The following is a 22952-nucleotide window of genomic DNA, read 5'->3' as shown; positions in this document are numbered from 1 at the left end:
ACATATCAGGGCAATATAATACTCTTTTTAGCTTATACTCTCTTGTTCACCGGCTCGTCTTATTTTTGCTTGTTCTGGTATCAATCAGTTCGAGGGCATTCTAACTCGAGGATTGAATTCCATTTCAACACTGGTTTGCTTTACTTTGTTGTAAATTTCTATCACTAATATTCACATTTTTTAATTGGTATTAGGAGAAATCAGGTGTCCTTAAAATCACATTATAAGTTTAATTGTATCCAATTTTCTGGGTAAACAGTTTTATCATCACTCTCATGCCGTTGATGCAAAATTAACAAACAAAATGCAAGTATTGTATATATTCGGAAGAATAAAAAAGTGTGTAGATGAAAAAACAAATTTAGCTGAATTTGATATCGATTAAATTTACGAATAAGTTTAAACTCTTAGAAACTCAATCGAATGAAGTTCGAGCTCAAACTTGGGTGCCATACCAAGTTTGAAGCTATACAACCATGACTGTTTAGCTCAAAAGATTCTAATTACTTTGTAAGTGAAAACAATTAAAATGAATCAAAGGTAAATCGTAATCGAATATAATGAAACTTAGAAATATGTATTATGCTTGTTATTGCTTCAACAACTTGGATATTCGAGAGAGAAAGGAGTGCTTGCTGAGAGAGAGAGAGAGAGAGAGAGAGAGAGAGAGAGAGAGAGAGAGAGAGAGAGAGAGAGAGAGTTTTGTATTCCAAGATCAGATGCCTTTACAACATTGGGATCCTCCTTTATATAACAGGTGAACCCCCTTGAAATAATAAAATAATGCAGAGATAGGTCACGTGCTTTCGAGGAGACGACGAGATCTAAAGGCACGTTTCACCCCGACGTTCTTAGGTCGTACCCTCGTTTCGACTATTACTTAGTCGCGGGTCGTTGCTACCGTAGTGGGCAGAATTTGACCCCATACAATGACTACTTTTACTTGTTTACGTTATGTTATTTTTACCATGAGTTATAATCCAAATACTGCCATCTTGATGATTAGGCTTTCGAGATTGTTTGGTTGGTCTTGTACACAAAATAAATCTCAATATAAAAGTTCGTATATTTATTATAGTTTAGTTCATCACACAAAAATAATATTTTTTAGCAGAACTAATACATTGTCTAATTAATAGCTAATATTTGCATATCATAAAAGTTATGTTATTTCATACAAAATAAAACATAGACGAGATTAAACTTATAAGTAACACATCAATATTTTTTCAAGGGAATCAATTGTTTGCGCCATCGAAACAATATACTCATCCATGTCGATGGTGTTGGTCACCAAAGCTTTGATAACAATTGAAGACTTTAAATAGACGAATTTGCTGAGTCCTCGAACTAATCAAGGCTAAATTCTAATTGAGATATTGCAAGTCCTTCTTTCTTGCGTAATAAAATTATAAGGCGTCTTGTTTAGATTGTATTTGATGTCCCTTACTCTTAAGTAACGAAATATTGAGCACTAATTATATCAAAGTAAGTAAGTTATCAACAAATATTCTTTTACTCTTAATCGAAATTTATTCGAGCTTGTAAATAAAATTATTTTTGATGAGATTCGAACGGTAGAATTAGTCGAGCCTAACACAAGTATCATACACGGGGTAGGAAAAAAAAAAGGGAATTTTATCAGAAAATACCCTTTATTACTCAGTACTCATGGTCGACTACGGGACTGCGTGTCAGCCCTAACTCCATAGTAAATACAAACTCTGATCGAGGGTATTCTCGACATAACACATCCTATTATCTGCGATACCCCAATACGAATCACATTTTAATTTAGCAGCCCAGCAGCAGCAAACCATCGCCTCCGATCTTCTCTCTTAAAATTTCCCAATTTTCTCTTCTCAGTCTCCTCTCAATAATTTCTCTCTCTATCTCTCTCGCTCTCTCTCTAGACTTGTATTTATACGTATACTGTACACTATTGTTGTATGTATCTCTGTTGCTTTCGGCGATATCGACAGATTTGAATAACTTTCTCAGATTTCGGGGAAATAGACCGGCGGCGTGTCTCGCATTTGATTCGATTCTATAGCGCAGCGTGTGATTGTAATGGAACCTGTTTAAGTTTTGAACTGCAAGAGACTTAGGGTTTCTGGAAGCTTGTCATTTTATTACCGGTGGCGGAAACCGGCGGTGCTTGTTCAGATTCGATTGGCGACGAGCGAGTGATGGTAATGGAATCTGATTGAGTTTTGTTGTTATTGTTGTTGTTCTGGTGGAAACATTAAGAGAGTTAGGGTTTCGGAGAATTAAAAAGGTTTAGTTTTTGGTATATTTACAGTTATGCCTCGAAGTTCGAAGCATAAATCGCACAAGCAGAGCAAACATAGTCCGAAGGAGGGTAAGGATTACTCGTACTCGGATTCGGATTCGGATGTGAAGATGAAGGAGAAAGAGAAGGAGAAGAGCAGTAAAGAGGAGAGTTTGGCTAGGGTTTCTAAGGATTCAAGCCACGTAGCTTCTGGTGAGAAGCGGAAAGGTAAAGATCTAAGTGGCTATGGAAATGGTGATGTTTCGGAGGAGTATGCTTCGTCCAAGAGGCGCAAAGAGAAGGCTACAGAGGCGACTAGTGGTGGCGCAGATAGGTGGAATGGTGCTGTGGATAGTGAAATGAAGGGAGAAAGTTTGAAATGTGATGCAGATAAGGGTTTTAAAGGGAAGGAAACAAAGAGTTCAAGTGATTCCAAGAGTAAAAATAGTAAGAAAGAAGGTAGTATTGTCTCATTGGTGGAGAAAGAGGAGAGCAAGAGTAGTGGAAAAGTGGAGTCAAAGAGGAAATCTGAGAAGGATTCTGCTCGAAAAGAGGGCAAGGATTTGAAGGAAAAGGAGCGAGGGTCAGATAGGGAAAAGAAAGGTCATGAGAGTAAACGCGATGATGTGGACAATGTGAAGAAGCAAGGGTATCAATTAGGTGATGTTTGTGAGGAAAAGCAGAACAAAAAAGGTAGAGAAACTGCTGGTAAGGTAACTTATTTGAGTAGTATTTGTTGTTGGAATGTCTAAGCTTTTGGTGAGTTCTTGTTAGTCTTAATATCCCCATTAAATCTAATGGAAACCTTAAAGGATTTAAATATTAAAAAATGCATTTTTTTGTTCAATTTCTGCATGTCTAACCAAGACTAATAGTGGGGACAATATTCTGGTCCGGTATGACTGTAGGAGAGTGAATTCTGTAACCTTCTGTTGTTCAAGCATCTGGTTATTGTTTGGTAGAGAATGTGCCGTAGAGATGCGCAAGTTGAAGCTTTCTTGGCGGAAGTCCTCTCTATGTCTGGTATAAGAATAGTAGGAATCCTTGTGAAATTTGTTCGCAATTTAGATGACTCTTCACTGCGTTAATTGGGCAGAGGACAATAGTGGGAGACAGTTCCATATTCTAAACTAGGAGCACTTCATGGAAATAAGGAATAAAAAGGCTCCCTCCCTTGCTTTCTTGTTGAGTGATGTTGTTTACGGGGTCCTTATTAATAAAAGTGATCTTGTTTGGGGGGAACAGGGGGAGAATTTTGAGGGAACCCGGCTGTAGTTATGTTCCTGTTGCATTCATTTAGTCTATTTGTGGCATTTCCCCAATGCATCCATGTATTGAAGATTGTATTTTTTGTAACTTGATGCGAAACAGAGGTGAAGATGGATTGTCTTACTCTCCCCTCTGAATGGTGGATTTTGGCTTGGCATTGTAGCTTGAATATACTAAGTCAATCTGTAGGAATATCATGGTAGTCGAGGATTAAGTTGTATGATCTTATATGCCTATGTACTGTGGGAGACATGTAAAGATTGGGTGTTATAGGTTGTCCAGTATTAAATTTTACGGTATCAAAATGCTTTTGGTGTTATTATTTCCAATGCGTCATTGCTTTGATTGTAGTATGTTGGTTAGTTTTTTTTTTTCCCATTTTCCTTAAAGGAGAAATTGCTAGGTGTTTAACCTTCTTTATCTCTAAACTTTTCTTCGACCTTTACAGAGTGGTCTATCCAAAATGAGGTACAGAACCCTGACTTGGACAAGGAAACTGAAAAGAAGGCACGGAAGAGGAGAGAGGTCCCTGGTGATAGAGATAAATATGAAGATGATATAAATGAGAGTGATGACAGGCGGTTATCTTCGAAATCCGAACGTACTAGAGATGAAAAACACCGGCATGAAAAACATAAAGAATACAAGGAAGATGGTGATAAAGATGATAGGCACAAGGATGATAGGTATCGCGAGGATGTTGATAAGGACAGAAAACGACGTGATGATAAATATCGGGAAGATAGTGACAGAGATATTAGACGTAGAGATGATAAGTACCTGGAAGATGTCGAAAGAGATAGCAGACGCCGGGATGACAAATATCGTGATGATGGTGACCGAGATAATAGACGTAAAGATGACAGGTATAGAGAAGATGATGAAAGAGATAGTCGTCGTAGGGATGGAAAATATCGTGAAGATGGTGACAGTGATATCAGGCATGGGGATGATAAGTATCGAGAGTATGCAGAAAAAGATGGCCGTCATGATGAAGATAGATATCATGAAGATGGTGAAAGGGATGATAGGCAGAGGGACATCAAATATAAAGAAGATAGTGAAAGAGATAAAAGGCGCAAGGATGAGAAGCACCAAGAAGATTTTGAAAGACATGGAAGATGCAAAGATGGTGATGAAGCAGATGAAAGTGATAAAAAGAGGAGAATTAATGATGCCAAGTACGGGGATGAACGTGCTCCAAGAGACCATTCAGGTGACCGGTCTGATGCGAAGCGTTCTAGGGATGAGGGTCATGCTTCTGATTTGCATTTAAGGAAATCAGGTTTGCATGATGGTAACCTTGGTTATGATGATCGTACAAGGTATAAAGATGAGCTCGGAAGAAGGAGAACTCATGATAAAGAGGACCTTGGGGATATTAGGTCTCGGGGTTCTAAAGAGCAGCGCTCTGAAACAGAGAAGAGATCCATCAGTTCTAGAGTAGAGTCTGTCACTGATCGTGGAAGGTCTACCTCAAGGAATGCTGATGTAGAACTTACTCCAAAAAAGAGCAGGTGGAGGACTTCACCCGGTGCTGGCCCTCATACTACTAGGGATAATTACAGGCAAGTAGTTACCAGTTTTCTTTCTTCCTGCTGTTTCATATATGTCATCAATGTAGATGTGATTCATCAGGTAGAACTGAAATCATCTGTTTGATTACTTGAATGATCTTGATTTCTTGAATAATCATGCTATCCTCTTATTTTTTCCCCCTTGGTGTAACTTTATAGGGCTTGAACCTAGCGTTACCTACTACAATTTGTATTGTCCCACACGGTTGGCTAAGTAGTTGAAGTCTAGGATTGCGGCAAGAACCCTCAATATGAGCCTATTTTATACATCACCTGCTCTTGTGTGTTGTAGCAGGTGTTGAGGTGTGTTAGCTCTCCTAGAGACCGCATTTGTTGAAATAAAATAAAAAAAGCTACTACAATTTGAATGGTATTGTTGTTCTTTCCCGGGCAGGAGAGGTTTATTATTAAGAAAACTTGTAGCTGGTTGATGGAATGATGAGGAGGTTTGATTGACCTCTTTATACTGCACCAGTTTCAAATATGAGAAGTAGGAATTTATTTTTCTGAAAATATGCTGAAACTGAATACAGCGTCGCAGTCAGTGCAGAGCGAGCTATATGCTAAAATCCTGTTATAATTTAATGTTCCGCTGCATGCTTATTCCGTGAGTAGAGATAAATCTATGTCTTCTGCGTGATCTGCTCAGTTTTGGGAAAGCTAGCTAAGTTTTCTGGTTATGATAAGTGCTATTTCTGCAAGGTTAATTAGATTCGTTTATGAAATAGTGATCTTCTGGGTTCTTTCAAGAGTGGCTTTTGTGATTTGTAGAATAGCTCACATTTATGTATATATGCTGGCTTTCCTATCACTTAGAGTTGCTTCCTCTGGTTGTGATTGATGGCCCTGTGATGTAGTTCAGAGATAGGCCTGTTGTTGACTGAAAAATGGATGCCTGTAGTGAATTATTCAATTTTCTGCCCAACCATTTCCTTCTGTGCATTTCAGAAGCTTTTCTCCTTGTACTGTTTGAAGGTATATTCATGTGAAATAGGGGAAGGAAGATGGGGCCACTACTTGTGTTTGCTATATGGTTTTAGTAGTGGTAGTCTTTGTACTGACTTTTGGCTTCTAAGCGTTGTATATTTGGGTAATCTATTAGTTGGTCAGAATGGTATAAAGGGCTAAGAACTCTGTTTGGTTTCTGTTCTTTTGGTTTGTAATAAATTTTCTTGGAATTGTTCCTCACCCAAAAAAAAAAATATCTTGGAATTGTTGATCTTCTGTGTAGGTTCTTAATCACTGGTGACATTTGCTCATGCCTGTCTCATGAACATAATTACTCTCTGTTTTAGTGCAACATTTGGATGCCAAGTCATTTAAGCTATATTTCACAAACAGTTATAGAGGTGCTTGTTTCGTTGGTAATCTTGTGCATTACACCAGAGGATTTAAGAATTTTGCTCGATAAAACCTTCTTGATCCCAATCCAGAGATCTAGTTTTGTCTTATTTGGCCCTTGTGTTCTGCTTTATTGATGATGCTAATAATGATTAATATTCTATTACCAACAGTCTGTCTGTCTGCTTTATGTTAACAAAAGCTGACAATGATATGTACTGCCCTTCTTTGCCTACCAGGCTGTCAAAGCAAGAAGAGTCTAAGTACAGGGATTATCCTTATGAAGAAAGGATTCGACATGGTGGAACCTCTCGAGATTATGCTGGTTCAGGGGGATCAATGGAGAGGATTTCATCTCGATCAACGGAGAAGCTGATTCAGAAGGAGGATATCTTTCATGGAGAGTTCTCAGCTGAACGGCGGCTTAAAGCAGATGTTCGCAGTTCTCCCCTGCAGTTGGTGGATAGATCTCCCTCTTCAGCGAGCAATGAGCGAAGACACTTGAGTAGATCTGAGGTTCGCCGGAGTCTTGATGTTGAGGAAGCAACACAGAGAAGTGGTGGCTCCAGGGAAGTAAAGGAAGGCAGAGGTAACCGTGACTTTGCTGGCGATGCATTTGCAGGTGAGGAACTATCACAAATGGACGGAGATAACGTCTCTGTTTCTTCACCTTTTATCAGAGGGAGTCACTTCTCAGGCAGTTCAAAGTCTGCTTTACCTCCCCCTCCCCCATTTAGATCTGGAGTTGACAGCCCATTAATGTTTGGCTCTTTGGAGGATGATAGTAGAGGGAAGTCGACCAACCGTCACAGAAGAATTAATGATCCCAATATTGGAAGAATGCAAGGAAATGCTTGGAAAGGGGTTCCAAATTGGCCGTCACCTCTGGCAAATGGTTTCATGCCTTTTCAGCATGGTCCACCGCCTGTTGGTTTTCATCCTGCGATGCAGCAGTTTCCTGGACCGCCAATGTTTGGTGTCAGACCTTCAATGGACTTGAGTCACTCTGGGGTTCCTTACCATATACCAGATGCAGACCGCTTTGGCCATGGGCGCCCGATGGGGGGTTGGCGAACTCCACTGGATGATTCATGCGGTCCGCCATTGCATGGGTGGGATGGTAACAATTTTGGTGAAGAAGCTCACCTTTATGGGAGGCCAGACTGGGACCAGAGTAGGACGCTGTCCAACAATAGTCGCAGTTGGGAGACTAGTGGTGATGTATGGAAAGGGCCAATTAGGGGCACCAGTGTGGAGCTGCCATCTGGTTCACAGAAGGAGGTTTGTTCAGTTCAGGGCCCAGGAGATAATTCTTTTGCTGCTCAGTCGGCTCAGCAAGCCCAGAGTGAGCAAAAGCAGACAGATCAAGACGCTGAAAGCAATGATATCAGTCAGTCCAGCATTGTTCCTGGAAGGAGCACTCCAGAAGACTTGAAACTTAATCCTGAAGAGCAACCAATTGAGGTGAAGCCATCTGGGAAAGAAGAGGCTCGCCTTTGCAATGTTTACCTCGAAAAGCTTGATATATCAGCAGATCTTACGGAGCCTGAGTTGTTTGATCAATGTGCTAGCTTAATGGATGTTGATCAGAACATGACATCTGATGTAGATATCTCTAAAATTTTGTTCTTGGAGGTAAATCGGATAACAGAATCGTTTCTTTGCAAATTTATCACTTTCATCCCCAAAAGTGTAACACTCATTCTTCCTCTAGCAGGGTGCTGTGGAACATAATGCGGCGCTGCCCGGCAAATTTTCAAGTGCTTCAGTCATTGCTACCGTGGCTGATTCTGTTTTTCAGGTGTGTGGTTTGTGCCAGCTGCATATGCATATCGAGTTGGAAAGTGATATATTTTGATCAACTATGTTCTTTTGTATTGATTTTATCAGCTGTTGCTATGCCGTTTATGCATAACCACCTGTTGTATTAGTGTCTTACGAGGACTATGAAATACATTTTATGTTTGTTGGGGTTACTTACAGTGTTATTGGCTGTACATATCTTCTTTCACCTTTTAGGAGAAAAGCAATGAGAGGAACAATCATACTTGGTCCTTTTCACTGATGTGCTCTATAAGTTGTTTTAAAAAGAAAAGAATGGGGGATAGTTACCCAATCTGGTTATTCAGTTTTAGAGTGAATCAATTTTGTTTTTATATACATAAATTTCTGCTTTCTAATTTTCCCTTATCCCATGTGACCCAATTGCAGAAAGCCATTTCCCTTTACAAGAAGAGGAGAGAAGAAATTAAACTCGTAAACGATGTGAAATGTTCGTTTTCTGGTCGGCTAGGTGAGTCCTATCCAGCACCTAAATTAGAGAATTCAAGTTCAGATTATGTTAAAGTTGAGGAGACTGTTCCAGCGGATAATGCGCGAGCAGAAGATGGTGCTAAGGGGGTTAATCTCCCTGTTAGTTCTGAGGAAGTTGTAGGGCTTTCACAAACCACCACCTGTAACGAGCTGTGTGAGCCAATGAGTCTGAACACTGCTGAGAAATCAGATCTCCCTCCTTCTGTGGTGGAAAAAGTTGGCATGGACGGGGATACCGTTCCGGATGTGGCTGAGGAAATTAAAATTGAAGAGAACTCCTTGTCTCTCGGAGAGGTGGGTAGATCTGATGCCCCTGCACCTCAGGTATCTAAAGATTTGATAAGGACCGACATTTCAATTCTAGTTAATGTCAAAGAGGAAGAGGAGTCTGTTGAGGCTAAATGTGGTCCCTTGCGACACCCTGATGTGTCTTCTGAGGTATTTGAGGCAGTGATGCCAGAGTCAATTGAGTCTGGGTCAGTAAATTTAAGTCGGATACATCATTCTCCTGAAAGTACACATTGAGACAATTTATTTTCCTGAGTTTTTGAAATGCCGCTTATAATCCATCATATGTTTTGTCTGCTTGCTGCTCGTAGCTAATCAATAAAACATTTTGGTTCATTTTATGCTCTTGCCTTTTTTCTTCTTCTTGTGTTTCTGTTCCCAGAAAGCAACGTCAACCCTTACTACTACTACAAATACGTTGTGGGATTTTAACCTATTCGTCTATTTGGGTTTCCTATTTTATTTGGGATGTTGGTGTAGACAATTCCTCACTACCTTTTAGTTGAGCAAGGATTAGACGTCTATCTCACCATGCTCATGGCTGATTTCTGGTATGGACGTCTATTTGTCTTTTTTTCTGATTTCCTGTTGCATCCTTTTATTTTTTCGCTTTTTCTTCCTTGCATTCCGTTTACTTCCCTTTTCCAATATATTTATTTGCATGCATCTCTGCATTACTGCTTTTGGACCATTTGACGCCAGTTACATTTTTTATTTTCTACCCTTTTTTGCTACCTTTATATGTTGATATTTTCAAGTGCTGTTTTCCTTTGGTAAAAAAAAATAGTGGTTAATTCTTTTTTATAATACCAGTAGAACCGTGGAAGTGTTTATATTTCATTCAGACCTCCCTATAACAACATCCTTATATAACACCACTTCGCTATAAAGCCAAGCTTTTCCGGAATCAAATGTCATGTTATGTTATAATATATGTTCTATATAACAGCATTTTGCTATAACATCCAAAAATATTCGGAACAAATAAGACTGTTATAGAGAGGTTTGACTGTATATGTCAGTGATGCTGCCTTATGCTATTTGCTAATTGCTATTTTGAAGTTCTCATTTGAAAAAAATGCTTTTGAACTGGCCACCAATTTAGAAAGTAGATAGTGCTTATATATAAATGTTTGAGACCAGGAAGATAGTTGAGACACATTTGTGCTGTTTATCTACAATGTACTTTATAAAACAAATACCTTGATATTTGAGAGTTCTTGATTTTTGCAAGTACTTTCGTTTGTGATTGCTTTGGAGAATCTCTTCTTACTCTGATAGAGAATTCGTAAACTTGATTTTCTTGTGTTCTTTTAATTGTTTCTAAGAAGTGTTCGTGTATGTATTCGTCTCCAGTTTATGTAGTGGTGGCGGCAAAATTAGCTTAAGAAAAAATGACCTTCCAACTTGCTCATTTTGACCCGCACAACTCCGTTAAGTTGACATGCACAACTCAGTCCATCTAAAATGGGCTAAATTTAGCCCAGATTGACCTATGAGATGTATTGTAAAATTATCCTTATTTAATATGTTATATATAACTACAATAAAGATACTAAAAGTTTTATTAATTTTGTTAGATAATTAAATAAATTACAAGAAAGTAAATTTAGAAATTAAAACTTATAAAGATTTGGGCTGGTTAGCCTATGACTCATTGTTGAACCAGTTTGATCCAATCAACTCACTTATTAAACTTAGCCATTTTGACACTCCTATTCTGTAGCATGTACTCCTTTTTCATGGTCATTTCAACTTATTTGGTCGGATTTAGTATTCTGTTATTTGATTTACGATCTTAAAGATGGAAAAAAAGAAGGGATTACGATCTTAAAGGATTATAATACACCAAACATGATTGTCTTTCGCTCTGATTCAGTTTGTTCGCCTTTTTTGAAAGAAAAGGATCTTTGTACAAATAGTTGGTCAAATTTACTATTTAATTTTTCTAGTCAGCATACAAAGATTATACGATGATTATGTACGATTAGATATGATATACATATATTATACATTTGCCGATTATTCGGATATTTAAGTTAATTCTTCAAGAAAATATTATGTCACTTTTTGTTCTATTTAGATTTGGGCTCAGCTGAAAGTCTTCCTACATTAGTCAGCTCAGCCTGTAACAGTTTTTCGTCAAAAACTGCAAAATGAAACATAAACTGTAAGCTTTTTCTTCCAACCATCAGTTGCAAACTTAAAATCATACTTTTTTTTTTTTTTTTTTTTTGGTTTTTCACCCGGTATTCGGTAGCCGCATTGAAGTCCGACTATATCCGGAATCGCAACGCATAGGTCCCCATTCGGTGAAAGCGCTGCCTGCTAAGAATTTTCCATATCCATGGCTTAAACCCGAAACCTGTGTTTAAAAGAAGAGTAGTCCCGTCTGATGCACCACATCCTTTGGTGGTAACTTAAAATCATAGTTAGCGACAAATTAAAGCTCGGATGGTTGTTGGAAAGGAAGTATTTAAATGCTTGAAACACAGTGAAATTCAGATTATAAGTAATTAGACCATATTGGAGAAGCCACACTGTTACACATGATGATTTTTGAATCAAATTATGTTAATTTAGCGTAAATGTGAGATGTATATGTCAATTAATTGTCGTTAAGTTAAAAGGTTTTGAAAAAACATGTGTAAATCCTGATAGATCGTGCTCTAAGTTTTTATTAATTGTATTTAACAAATTTCTCGTGAGATAATACTACAACAGCAGCTCACGGACCATGTTATTTAGTTTAAACTGATTTCATGTTAATATTACACCAATACAAATATTTGAGGTTCTTTATTTTCTAAACGTACATTTGCTTAATCACTAAAAAATTAATTACATTACCCAAAAACTCTACTAGCTGTATAAACACAATTTTTTTTTTACTCTTTGTACAAGGTCAAATTTGACCGTCGGCGTCTCTACACCAATGGATACGCCCAGTGAGTATACGCCAACTAACGTAAGGGTACGACTCGGACGTGGGGACAAAAGCGACATCGTTTAGGACTCAGTATCTTCACTAGGAAAACGTTATCTATTTTTGTAATTTTTTTTATTATTTCGAGGAAGGTCTCCTATTATATAAGGGAGACCTTCACATTGTAAAGGGAGGACTCTGGAATAATACAACTCTCTCATTTTCTCATACTCTCTATTGCTATCTCTAACGAATACTTCCTCTTGAGTTCATATTATCACTATTAGATCTACAACAACAACTTCATTTTTCATCTCTAGGTCTATTATATTTGATTACGATTTACCCTTTATTACTTTTGATTGTTTTTAAGCTTGCAAAGTATATCGATAGCTTTTGAGCCAAACACTCTTCTCAAAGTGTCCGTACCCTTTTGCTTTCAAGACCCAAAAATAAATGTTTTTGTACTAGCACAATATTTTGAAATTTGTCATTTGATTAAAAAAAATGATAACTCATGATAATATTCCTATTAAAGTCAAAATCTTTTAAAAATAATTTAAAACATGATTACTTTGTTGCCGTGTGACATGTATGGTTGGAAGTCACATGTTTGAGCCGTGTAAGTAGCATCAGAGGCGTAGGCACCTTATATCAAGTGGTGTCACGTGACATTGCTTCGTAATTTTTTTTTTGGTAAATATGTACGTATAACTTATAAGAAAAAAAATGACGATGCAAGTTGTTATAGTGATTTATTTATTTGTTCACTTCTTCAAGTGATGACATGGCTTATAAAAATTTCTGCATAAACGCTAGGATGTCTACGTCACATTCCTTGGTAGTGTGCCGTGTGCGACCCTTACTCAGACCCTTGTGCATCGGTTTTTTTTTAAAAAAAAAAATTTATACTACAAAAATCACTAAAAAAAAGTTTTGAGACGAATTGAAAGATAACGGAGACCAAACAAGATGATAACTTCCGTGTCCGTTACCCCATATGTTAAACGATTCGGTAAAACCATTGCAGGAAGTTTTCTCCTCGTTCCCTTCGCAGCTCAGCTTCGTCTTCGCCTAGTCAATTATCCATACCAATACAGGTTTCAATTTCTTACTTTTTCTTTGATCACTAGGATAGTTTGTTGAATTTAATTAAGTTTTTTCAGTTGTTTTTAGTATAATAATCTTCATAGTAGAAGTAAGGTGAAATTTGTGAATTTTGAAGCTTTTCTTCTGCTTTAATTAGGTTATCTAAAGGCTTGAGCTTATTACAAGTTCCTGTGATCACAGAAATTATTAGCTCTCTTTATTAGGTTGTTAAAAGCAATTTTAGTTTCTATTTTGCTTTTATTTATTGTTTTTTCGTTGCTTCCCGTTTAGAAATAGACTTAATTTTCCCTTTTTAAGATGAATTTCACGTGTAAGTTGTACAGCCGACCCCAACTAATTGGGATCGAGAGGTAGTTAATTGATCATTGACCGCGTTGGGGATTATGCTCGGCCATGTTTAATTCATAATTCGGTTCTAGTACCAGCTTTAGGTTACTTTTCGAGTAGTTTTATGCTTCAGTGATTGTACTCTAGACATTTTAGTTATGAAATACAGAGTTTGAGGTAAAGCTCAAAGGTGGCCCTTCTATTAGAAGTGGTATATAGCTCAAAGTTCGCCGTCTATTGAGTCCTGGGCTGTGTGAGGGATAGAGTATATAGCTGACATGGATAATCGACATAAATTTAAACCAATATGGAGTGTAAAAGTAGCTGGAAACTGGTAATGGAAGAAAGACTAGAGAAAGGAAAATATTGAAACTCTAGCTGGTAAGTCAAATTCTTTGGCAATAGCTTTTCCTTGTAATGCCTCCTGATTTCTATGGGAATTTGGTGTGTAGATCTGCTTATTGGCCTTGTTTTTCCTATTATATGCCGAGTTGCAAAGTGGTATTACTTCCTTCTGCAATTGGAAGTGATTGCTATTTATAAACTTCTTCCGCTTCCATCACCTCATCAAGGTACAGTTTAAAAAATTGATCCGCAAGCGCAATAGTTAGTTTTCATTTCAGGACCGTTACAATGCTTTTGAGCAAGCCAATGTGTACGAGATACTGTTCTGTACTCGAACCTGGGGCATGTCCGTTATATACAGATGCTTGACTTGCATTTCGGCCATGGCAGGGCATGCTACATTGTTTGAAAGGCACTTCTATGTCAATGGTTAAAAACGTTTGAATCGATTATCAGAATCAAGAAGCAAAACCTTATGTCCACAAGAGACGGAAACCCTGCCTTGCCTTCTAATTTATTTGCTGAGTCTCTATTCTCATTGTAGTACAGCAATAACAGCACTTGTGAAACTTCTACAATTATTGATTGTCATGAAAATGTTATTTTCCATTATGCAGTTTGCAGTTTATAAGTTGGAAATGCTGATTTGACGGTAATTCTGGTTGCACTTTATCCAGTCACGACTGGTGGGTTTGTTGGCAAATATATACTTCACGGTGTTGGTCCTGGAGCAGTAGAATTTCTTAGATATCATTTTCAAGCTTCAACATTTGGTGATAACTCTATTCAGAGCCCAGAGTTGTCTAGAGATTGGGAGGTATTTTTTTCTCTGAGGTATAAATTAGACATTATTAAAGTGAAAAAAGTGTCATCTTCATGAAATTAATCTCAACCTTTTGCTCTTCACTACTCCCCTTATTTGAATAGATCCATTAATAGATCGTGGACTTGAAGAAAATTGAAAAATTCTGCATCAATGTTGAACTTGTTTAGTCCCAGGAGGCTACCTTGGATATCTGGTACAGATGGTCAGAAAAAGGTTCTAACTTTTTCTTGGTTATCATCTAACCATCTAACTTAGTATTTCCTAGTTAGTCGTTAGCAAGTTCGTGCATTATCAATGTGTAGTGAAGGAACATTGTGTTTATCATGATCTGCAGGTAGTTTTAACTGCTGTAGAAGTAGAATCTCTTCGGTCAGAAATTGCTGCTTTGGAAGAAAGAGAAGCTCATTTAAAAGCGCAGTGAGTTGATATTTTCACTGTGCTCCCATATTATGCCTCGTGCACCTCTTTTATTTTCTTTAAACACATTTGTGTTTGGTGTGGTTGGCTCTTTGATGTGATTGTGCTTTGATTTATTACCTGTGGCAAGGAGAAGAGTTCCCAGGCATTTTTCTGGTTAATTTGCTCACATATTTCTAGGTCATATAGTTTTGTTAATTTCTCATTAAGATGCTTTGTAATGTGGAAGTTTTAAACATGGAGTAAGTTACTGTCAAACCTCTTGCATAATGGAATAGGAGGACTTATTTCTTCATCTCTTTGGTAGTAGGGTAGATTATCAGTGTAATGTGAAGTATGAACACATCCATAGATATAAATATAACCAACATTAGTTGCAGTGTAAAATCAGAGGTTTACGAGCAAAAGCATAGAAGCTTCGCCAAGTTTTATTTATTTATTTCCCTTAGCTGACTTGGCCTTTGAACAGTCTTTTTGCACATTCTATGAATGTGCTAAGGTGGAACTATGACATGACGTGTAATAAAACTGCGCTATACACCTGAACTCTCTATGTGTGACTTGCTTCAGTCTTCAATTATGAAAATCCTTCGGTAAGAGGATGCATTCTGAGTGCTTTCTCCACATCTGGCTAAAATGGAACCATCCGGGATAGTTGAGTGGATAAAAGAGGAAAACAGAAAGCAGGAAATTCTTCTCATCTACCACTTGAGTAGAAGGGTGGAATCCTGACAGAAGCTAATTAGATGAATTCTTTCCACCTGCCTAAGCCTTGATGGCAGTGCTACCTAGTACGTGGCTCGTGGGAGGCAGTTGATCCTCGGTGGATTAGTCGAGGTGCATGCTAGCTAGAGTGGACATCGCCATTATAAATAGAAATAAATAAAAGGGAAAAATAGCAGGAAAAGTGAACATCCTGCAAGATATTGCTGTGAGAGTTCTCTTCAGTCTTCAATGAACTAACGCACTTCCGATCCATGCTTTTCAAACAAGAAATAACATATTGGGAAGTGAGTATTGTCGATAGGAAAATCGAATTAATATTAATACATGACATAACTGGCTTTCTAGATAATGAGAGAAGACATGAGTTATCAATATGATGGCATACTTTGGAACAACTTCCAGTATATTTTATTGAGAACTCATGGATTTGTCTAAGCAGTACTCTTATGTCAGTTCTGATATATCTACATATATCTTTCTATTCACAGATTAGAACATATTGATGAAATACTGCAGTCAGCTCGCTTGTCGGGTTATTTATTTGTGAGAACGGTACTGAACACAAACATCTGTCCTTTTCTTGATATCTCTTGGATTTTCAGGATTAACTTTGTGACAATCTTGTTCTTGCTTTTGTTCGACAGAGATGGGCGGCTTTACCAGGAGAACCTCTTCCTATTGATGATGACACTGAAGTTGACGACTGGCTTCCTAGATTTCTTGTCCTTCAGGGATCGTGTATTTTCTTGTATTCATCATCCACTGGTAATTTCATTGAAACATTCAGTTTCAAGTGTCATGCATTTTCTGGTATTGCCCTACATTAGTGTAAGTCCATTATTCAAAACTTTTGATGATGTAACATGACGCTATGTGTTTTCTCTCTTCTCCCAATTTTGAGTTTCCATAAGAGGCAGAATCTTTCAAACTAATTTCCGGGCAATCTTAAATGATATCTTATCAGCTAATACTGAGTAGTGGTATTCATTGTAGTATAATGGACTCACCTAAAATTTGCTCATATAGTTTGATGTGCTTTAATTGTTTCTTGAGTCTGGATTGACTGGTATGGGATTTTATTAATTAGAGATGGAAATTCAAACCCTCAACCTCCAAATAGGACCTTATCAATCCCTCAACCTCACCCACACCTCGTGATCAGGTGGGTGAAATTTCTGTCCACCCCCACTAGTGGGCATTGGGCACTTGCACCGTCCTTATTGGTTTTGATGCTCTATAACTGAACTTGTACTCTTCCCTAATTTTGCAACGTCAAAGTTTCAAAATCTATAAAGAATCTATATTAGCAAAATAGATGGACAAACGTGAAGAGGGTGAGTGGAAGCAGACACAAGAATGTGGAAGACAGTGGTTGAAGATGTGAAAACATGTGGAGGGAGGCGTTAAAATTAGTTGAAAAGTTTCAGCTATCCGAAACATGGAGGAAATATTATTCGGTGTGGGTAGAGAATGGTGTACCTTATATGATATCCTCCCCTGCCCACAGTCTATATGGTTGAACAAATTCCAAAAGTTCATCCTCCAATTCCCCTGTTCATGTAGGTGGAGGAGGAAAAGTACCTGTGGTAAGAGTAGAAATTGTCAATCTCTATTTGGTATTGCTCACTGTTAAGTTATACTGGGATTGTCTGTCATTATAGCTTGCATATGCTTAATTAATCATGCCATCCATGCATCTTGATGTTGAAATTGCCATCTATATTTGATATGGCTCACCGTTAAGTTATACTGGGATTAGCTGACTTTGTAGTTTCACATCTCTTAATTCCTCATGAGCCCCTTGCGGCTCGTTATCGTCTCTTGATTTAAAAGCTGCCATAATCTCTTTATGTACTTGGATATTCTGATATCTAGTAACACCATGAAGAGTGTTCTGTTATCTTTTAACACTACAAAGAGGCTATTTCGTGAATAAATTTGAGTAAACATGATGCAGATCTGAGCCCTCAAGATTCGACCCTCCTATCTGATGTTGTTGAAGTTGGAGCCCTGCCTTGTCTGACACGAGAAGACGGTGAAACTCGGTATTGCTTTTATATCTCAACTCGTCATGGGTTGCGATATGAATGTTTTAGTGTTTCTAAAATACAGGTAATGGTTGTATCTGGATCATTTACTGAGTACCCAGTCTTTGTTCGTTCTACTATCTGTTGATTATGGACCATGCGTGTACATGCAAATTCATATCACCTCTCTGCATATATTGATTCCATTATTTCTATGCATGATTTGATGGATTTCGAAGTGCCTGTTGGTAGTACTAAAGTCTAAAAGTATTGCCTTGATAAAAATGCTTTATTGGAATCTTGTCTTTTCAAATTAGTCTTCCCTGGACGATTTGATATTTTCAATTCGAGATCATTATAAACAAATGGACAGAGTACTTCTAACAGTAACAAATATGTTGGGTTTTATGCTTTTTAGAGCTTAAAATAGGGTGACTGAAAAATGAAGGGGAAAATGAAAATTTGATTTTCCCTCCTTTACAAAGGAACATTGTCACATTGGAGGAGGAAAACTCATTTGTTGAGTATATATATGATTACACTTCTTCTAGCTCTTAAAGAGTTGAGAAGAAGACAAGCATCGCGCCGTCGTCGCCGCCGCCGCTCGGATTCAGATCAAATTTATTTGTTAAATACTGATATTTAATCCAAATCGACTGTTTTTGTACCGGTAATTTAAAGTTTCCCCCGATTCTATTTTTCCGTTTCATTTTTGCTTATATAGCCATTTTACGTGATCATTTAAAACCAACCTGCTGGCTATGTATAGAAGGCCATTCCCTCAGATTTTCCTTACGAAAATTCTGAATTCTCCTCTTCCTTTCTGCATTGTTTTCTTACAAAACAAACAACGTAAGTGTGATTGCTGCCGCCATTTGTATTCGTTGAAACACTGGGGTATGAAGTACCGCTACACCAGTGTATAAATCCGTTCTATTATAGGAGGAAATAATTCATAACCTCGGGTACTAGGAGGGGGTTAAGTTTCTTAAGGAAACACTGTGAATTCTCGGATTAATTTCTACTTCTACATTTCTGTTTATACGTTGTTTTTCTTCTTCCAGTAAATTATTTTACAAATACAGTATACTAACAACCAAAATCTGATTTATAGATTCATACTCCTTTTATCATCTACCTGAATGCTTCTTTTTGCAGGTTGATTCCTGGTTGGCGACATTACAGAATGAGTCTGAGCTGCAATCTAATAGCACAGCACCTGATGAGTTAACTAAGACTTGACATGTTCTTCTTTCAGTACTCTATAAGAAGAACCTGTAAATAGGTGAAAATGGAAGCAAAGGCATTATCATTCACTTGGAAGTTGATTGCCAATTGTTAGTATTCACCATTATTCTGTACATAGCCTATCTAACTGCCATTGTATGGCATTCAAGTTACCATTTGAATAAAATGTTTCCAGTTTAAGGATTGTTATCATCCATTAATGATGTCCTGAAAACAAAGCAATGTCTTTCAGATTGTTAATGGAATGTCAAAGTGAACAAGGTATTCCATCTCATAGCGATGATACAGCTTTTCGTGCAAGTTTTCTCCGTCTCATATGCATTGATTGTTTGATCTTTTTTCAGCAAATATACGAAACACAAACCATATTTTCCAAGCTTCGATAATCTGCCTAAGGCTTCTGAAATGATAAGACTAACAACTTGTTTGGATGGTTGTTATATGTATCGTTTCATAATGTATCATATATTATTGTATTGTACAGTATCGTTGATGTATACAATGTTTGGACAGATTGTATTGTTTGCCGTAGTTTCATGATATCATGCATCAACAATATGAAGAATAAACTTGCAATATTATAAAGAAAAAATAAGGTACGAGGTAAAATTATTGTATAAAAAGATAGAGTAAAACAATAAGATTATTTTATAATAAGGAAGGGCAAGATGAGAGAAAAAATAAGGTAATGACGACGGATTTAACGACATGATACAATAAAATTTAAGTAACAATCAAAATAAATATTGTATTTAAAGTAACTACGATACAATACAATATGTAACAACCATCCAAACAAGCCGTAAATATTGTCATCTACTACTATAAGTCTTGTATTGGAAAAACAGGCTCTTTTGGATTTATTATTAAATTCTCTTAGTTGCTGGAATTCTCATGTTATCCCCAAACTAGATCAAGTTTTTGTGAACCAAAATACTCTTTGTGGAGTTTTCTTTTTCTTTCTTCCCATTTGAATGGTAGTGACATGAGAATATTCCTCCATGTAGTTGGTTTAATTTAACTCTAGAAGAAAAACAGTATTGCTTCAATGCAATTTGATAGTACCTCCAATACCACCACCCTAGGTGTGGTGAGATGGTTGAGATTACTCCGACCTTGACAAAAGGCCTTGGCCCGAGTTGTGGGAGTAGAGACCTTATTAGAGAACGTTTTATCTTAATGGCCTATTTAGCTTTCGACATGAATTTAAATTAGTCGGGGTCAGTGTGTTTTGAATAGTAAACGTCTTTAAAAAATAATACCTCTAAGTTGTGCTCTTATAATGCAAGAGCACAATGAGTGCTTTTTTTTTTAATTATAAAGGGATGACTGATGATAAGTATTAATCATGGATAAAACAAGAAGTAGGGCGAACTGAAAATAATAATTGTTTAAGAGACAAAATATAATTATGTTAAGAATCACCACATTCCATTAACTTTTCAAATCAACAATAACTAATAATGATTTCCCACATTCCATTGGGCTAGGGTTTTAAACCCAGCCGAATCCCATACTCCTCGCTCTCACGCTCCCAAAGGCGCGTGCATGATATGACCTTCTCAGATATCAACATTGGGAACATCACATAAATTTGCTCACTCTATTTTATCATACTCACACTTGACACACTTGACTTTTCTCTCTTTTTCTTGTAAAAGCCGAAGAAATGAATTCTCAGATTTACAGATCTGCTTCACGAGCTGCTAAGTCTCTCATTTCTGCCTCCAAGCAGAGTTCTCGTGCTTTTTCTGGTAAATTCTTCATTCCATTTCTTCATTTTCATTGCTAATTATGTGACTTATGTATTGAGATTTGTAATTGCAATCATTTTTAGTTATAGATTGTGGTTGTTACTTGTTTCAACATTTATATTCGTGTATAAAAGAGGATTAATTTTGATCTTTTGTATACTGTGGATCCAACATGTGCATCTGCCTCAAACTTGGACTATATATTTGTATTTAAAAAATTAAGAAGAAAAGCTAAAATTTGTATATATTTTAAGTGGTGTACCTGTGGCTTCAAATTATGGATTTGCCTCACATTGATTTGTATGACTAATGTATTACGTCTTCTTGCTCTAGTGATCAAGATAGTGTTTCTTTTGCAACTTGTTTAAGTCACCTAGCTTTGCTAATTGAAGATGATCCGTTTTCCTATGTGTTTGATTACTTGTTGGGAATGGATGACTTATGTGTCATTTATGTTTAATGACTATATATATGTGCTTATCTTAAAAAAAGCTGATTTCCATTAAAAAGTAATACTAATTAGAAGAGTCCAAATAAAAGATGTATTTCTGTGCTATATTTGTTGCAGGAGGGCGAGCAGCAGCTGCAGCAGCCACAGTTTCTTTGAGAGGAGTAGTGCCTTCTCTAGCCTCATATGGCAGGACAGAATCTGGAAACGCATCTAGAGCTTGGATTTCTGGTGTCCTTGCCCTTCCTGCAGCAGGTTTGTATATAATGTTGCTCCTCAAGCTTATTTCTCATGACTTGTTGCACGCCCATATGTGAAGCCTCTTGTGGCGAAATTTTGATTTTTGAGTAAACTTCTGTCCTGTACCAGTGTACCTTTTCTAGGAAATAGTTATTATCATCTATGTGCCTATGTTTAACGCCTTGCTAGGACGATTACTACAAGAGTCACGTTAAAACCTCGTCTGCACCTATATGAGGAGCCAGAAATACCCAGTTCTACTACCGGTTTTCCTTATTTTTGTTTTTCTGTTTTTGGTTTTTGGTGGGTCTGGGGGAAAAGGTCTTCTTATGATGAAAGTAAAATTCCATGAAAGTGTGAGGGTTAAGTACCATCACCTGTACTTAGAAGAATAATGATTAATAGCTTCATGTGGCTCAGAGTAAAGTTCTTTTCTTTTTCTCCTTATAGTTAATGTGGTACAAGTGGGAAATCAATAGAAGAGGAGCCTTGTCTCTTGCTTAACATTGGCATTATGGCATCCGGAACCTCTTCTATAACAAATGGGCAATGTTCGTGCATGGGTATGGGGTGAAATGGTTTGCTGTACTTGTGCTCATAATCTGAGCATTTCGTTCCATTTCTCCGTACAAACCTCCTTTGTTTTTCATTTTGGTTATATATGCCTCTCGAGTCATAAGAATGCTCACTCACATTTCTCCTTTTCAATGTACAAGCTACTTATCTTCTAAAAAGAAGCTCACTCACATTCTCTTCTCCTCTATTCTTTATCACATGCAGATACAGAGCGTTTTAAGAGTGAAATCATGTTTGAACTTATTTAAAAAGAAAAAGAAAAAGAAGAGTGAAATCTTATTACAAGTGATCACACCAGTTGCTTTACTTCCGTATTCTGGGAATTAGTAACTTGTATTCTAATTTCATTTTTCCCCTCTCTTCATCGCTTAGCTTACATGCTCCAAGAGCAAGAAGCACATGCTGCTCAGGTACCCTATACTCGGCCTTCCTCTTGATTGAGGTGTTATATCGTTCATTTTTTATTCATTCTTCTTAATAGCATACATGATCTGTTTTTTTCTTCTTGTAAGATGGAGCGCACCTTTATCGCCATCAAGCCAGATGGAGTGCAGAGGGGCCTGGTACGATAACTGGTTTTCATTGGTGCTTCCTTTATTTATATAACCTCCCATTAATGTGCTTCCCCTATTGAAGTGGCAGCTGAAGTACTTGCCATTTTCATATTTTGATGCCTTTTCCTTCTCTTCATCTCTGGTCACAATCCCACCATCTGGCACTCGTGTGATGGGAATATATATTCTCTTTCTGATTGGTTGATAATTTTTTGTTGCATTTTAGATTTCAGAAATCATAGCGCGCTTTGAGCGCAAGGGTTTCAAGCTGGTTGCAATCAAAGTTGTGATTCCTTCCAAGGAATTCGCACAGAAGCACTATCATGACTTGTCGGAGAGACCATTCTTTAATGGCCTATGTGATTTCC

General features: G+C 37.3%; 3 protein-coding genes across 6 annotated transcripts in view; all 3 read left to right on the top strand.

The window, feature by feature from the left end:
- Positions 1-1792: 1792 nt before the first annotated feature.
- LOC109239260 (zinc finger CCCH domain-containing protein 13-like) lies at positions 1793-9401 on the top strand. 4 transcript variants are annotated; one of them, XM_019405806.1, is made up of 6 exons: positions 1793-2192; positions 2303-2980; positions 3990-5109; positions 6699-8094; positions 8174-8260; positions 8671-9401. In XM_019405806.1, the coding sequence occupies exons 2-6, from the start codon at positions 2305-2307 to the stop codon at positions 9295-9297; spliced, it is 3906 nt and encodes a 1301-aa protein (XP_019261351.1). In that variant the 5' UTR covers positions 1793-2192; positions 2303-2304; the 3' UTR covers positions 9298-9401. The 4 variants fall into 4 exon arrangements, with proteins under 4 accessions (XP_019261351.1, XP_019261353.1, XP_019261350.1 ...); XM_019405808.1 differs by having other exon boundaries at positions 1793-2965; XM_019405805.1 differs by having other exon boundaries at positions 1793-2980.
- A 4455-nt stretch (positions 9402-13856) lies between these two features.
- LOC109239247 lies at positions 13857-19312 on the top strand. The gene is made up of 7 exons (XM_019405789.1): positions 13857-13995; positions 14401-14585; positions 14929-15011; positions 16226-16289; positions 16382-16502; positions 17695-17849; positions 18923-19312. Exons 1-7 carry the CDS (start codon positions 13857-13859, stop codon positions 19004-19006), a joined length of 831 nt encoding a protein of 276 aa, XP_019261334.1. The 3' UTR covers positions 19007-19312.
- A 1286-nt stretch (positions 19313-20598) lies between these two features.
- The window catches only part of LOC109239259 (nucleoside diphosphate kinase 3-like), a 3065-nt gene continuing 711 nt past the window's right edge, over positions 20599-22952 (top strand). Inside the window, exons 1-5 of the mRNA XM_019405804.1 lie at positions 20599-20766; positions 21335-21469; positions 22403-22440; positions 22543-22593; positions 22811-22952. The exon at positions 22811-22952 is cut by the window's right edge and continues 26 nt beyond it. Coding sequence (XP_019261349.1) covers positions 20682-20766; positions 21335-21469; positions 22403-22440; positions 22543-22593; positions 22811-22952 — 451 coding nt within the window. The 5' untranslated portion in view covers positions 20599-20681. The remainder of the gene's footprint in view (positions 20767-21334; positions 21470-22402; positions 22441-22542; positions 22594-22810) is intronic.

This window comes from Nicotiana attenuata, unplaced genomic scaffold (genome assembly GCF_001879085.1).
Source record: "Nicotiana attenuata strain UT unplaced genomic scaffold, NIATTr2, whole genome shotgun sequence".
Classification (NCBI taxonomy): Eukaryota; Viridiplantae; Streptophyta; class Magnoliopsida; order Solanales; family Solanaceae; genus Nicotiana; species Nicotiana attenuata.
This window is presented reverse-complemented; position numbering and strand designations above follow the sequence as displayed.

What these genes read in the sequence shown, in the direction of transcription:
- LOC109239260 (XM_019405806.1), top strand. Translation starts at nt 2,305, where the DNA reads ATGCCTCGAAGTTCGAAGCATAAATCGCACAAGCAGAGCAAACATAGT. An exon ending in ACTACTAGGGATAATTACAG is followed by an intron (nt 5,110 to 6,698) that starts GCAAGTAGTTAC and finishes TTTGCCTACCAG; the next exon opens with GCTGTCAAAGCAAGAAGAGT. An exon ending in TGGCTGATTCTGTTTTTCAG is followed by an intron (nt 8,261 to 8,670) that starts GTGTGTGGTTTG and finishes ACCCAATTGCAG; the next exon opens with AAAGCCATTTCCCTTTACAA.
- LOC109239247 (XM_019405789.1), top strand. Translation starts at nt 13,857, where the DNA reads ATGGGAATTTGGTGTGTAGATCTGCTTATTGGCCTTGTTTTTCCTATT. An exon ending in AGTTGTCTAGAGATTGGGAG is followed by an intron (nt 14,586 to 14,928) that starts GTATTTTTTTCT and finishes CATGATCTGCAG; the next exon opens with GTAGTTTTAACTGCTGTAGA. An exon ending in CTTGTATTCATCATCCACTG is followed by an intron (nt 16,503 to 17,694) that starts GTAATTTCATTG and finishes AACATGATGCAG; the next exon opens with ATCTGAGCCCTCAAGATTCG.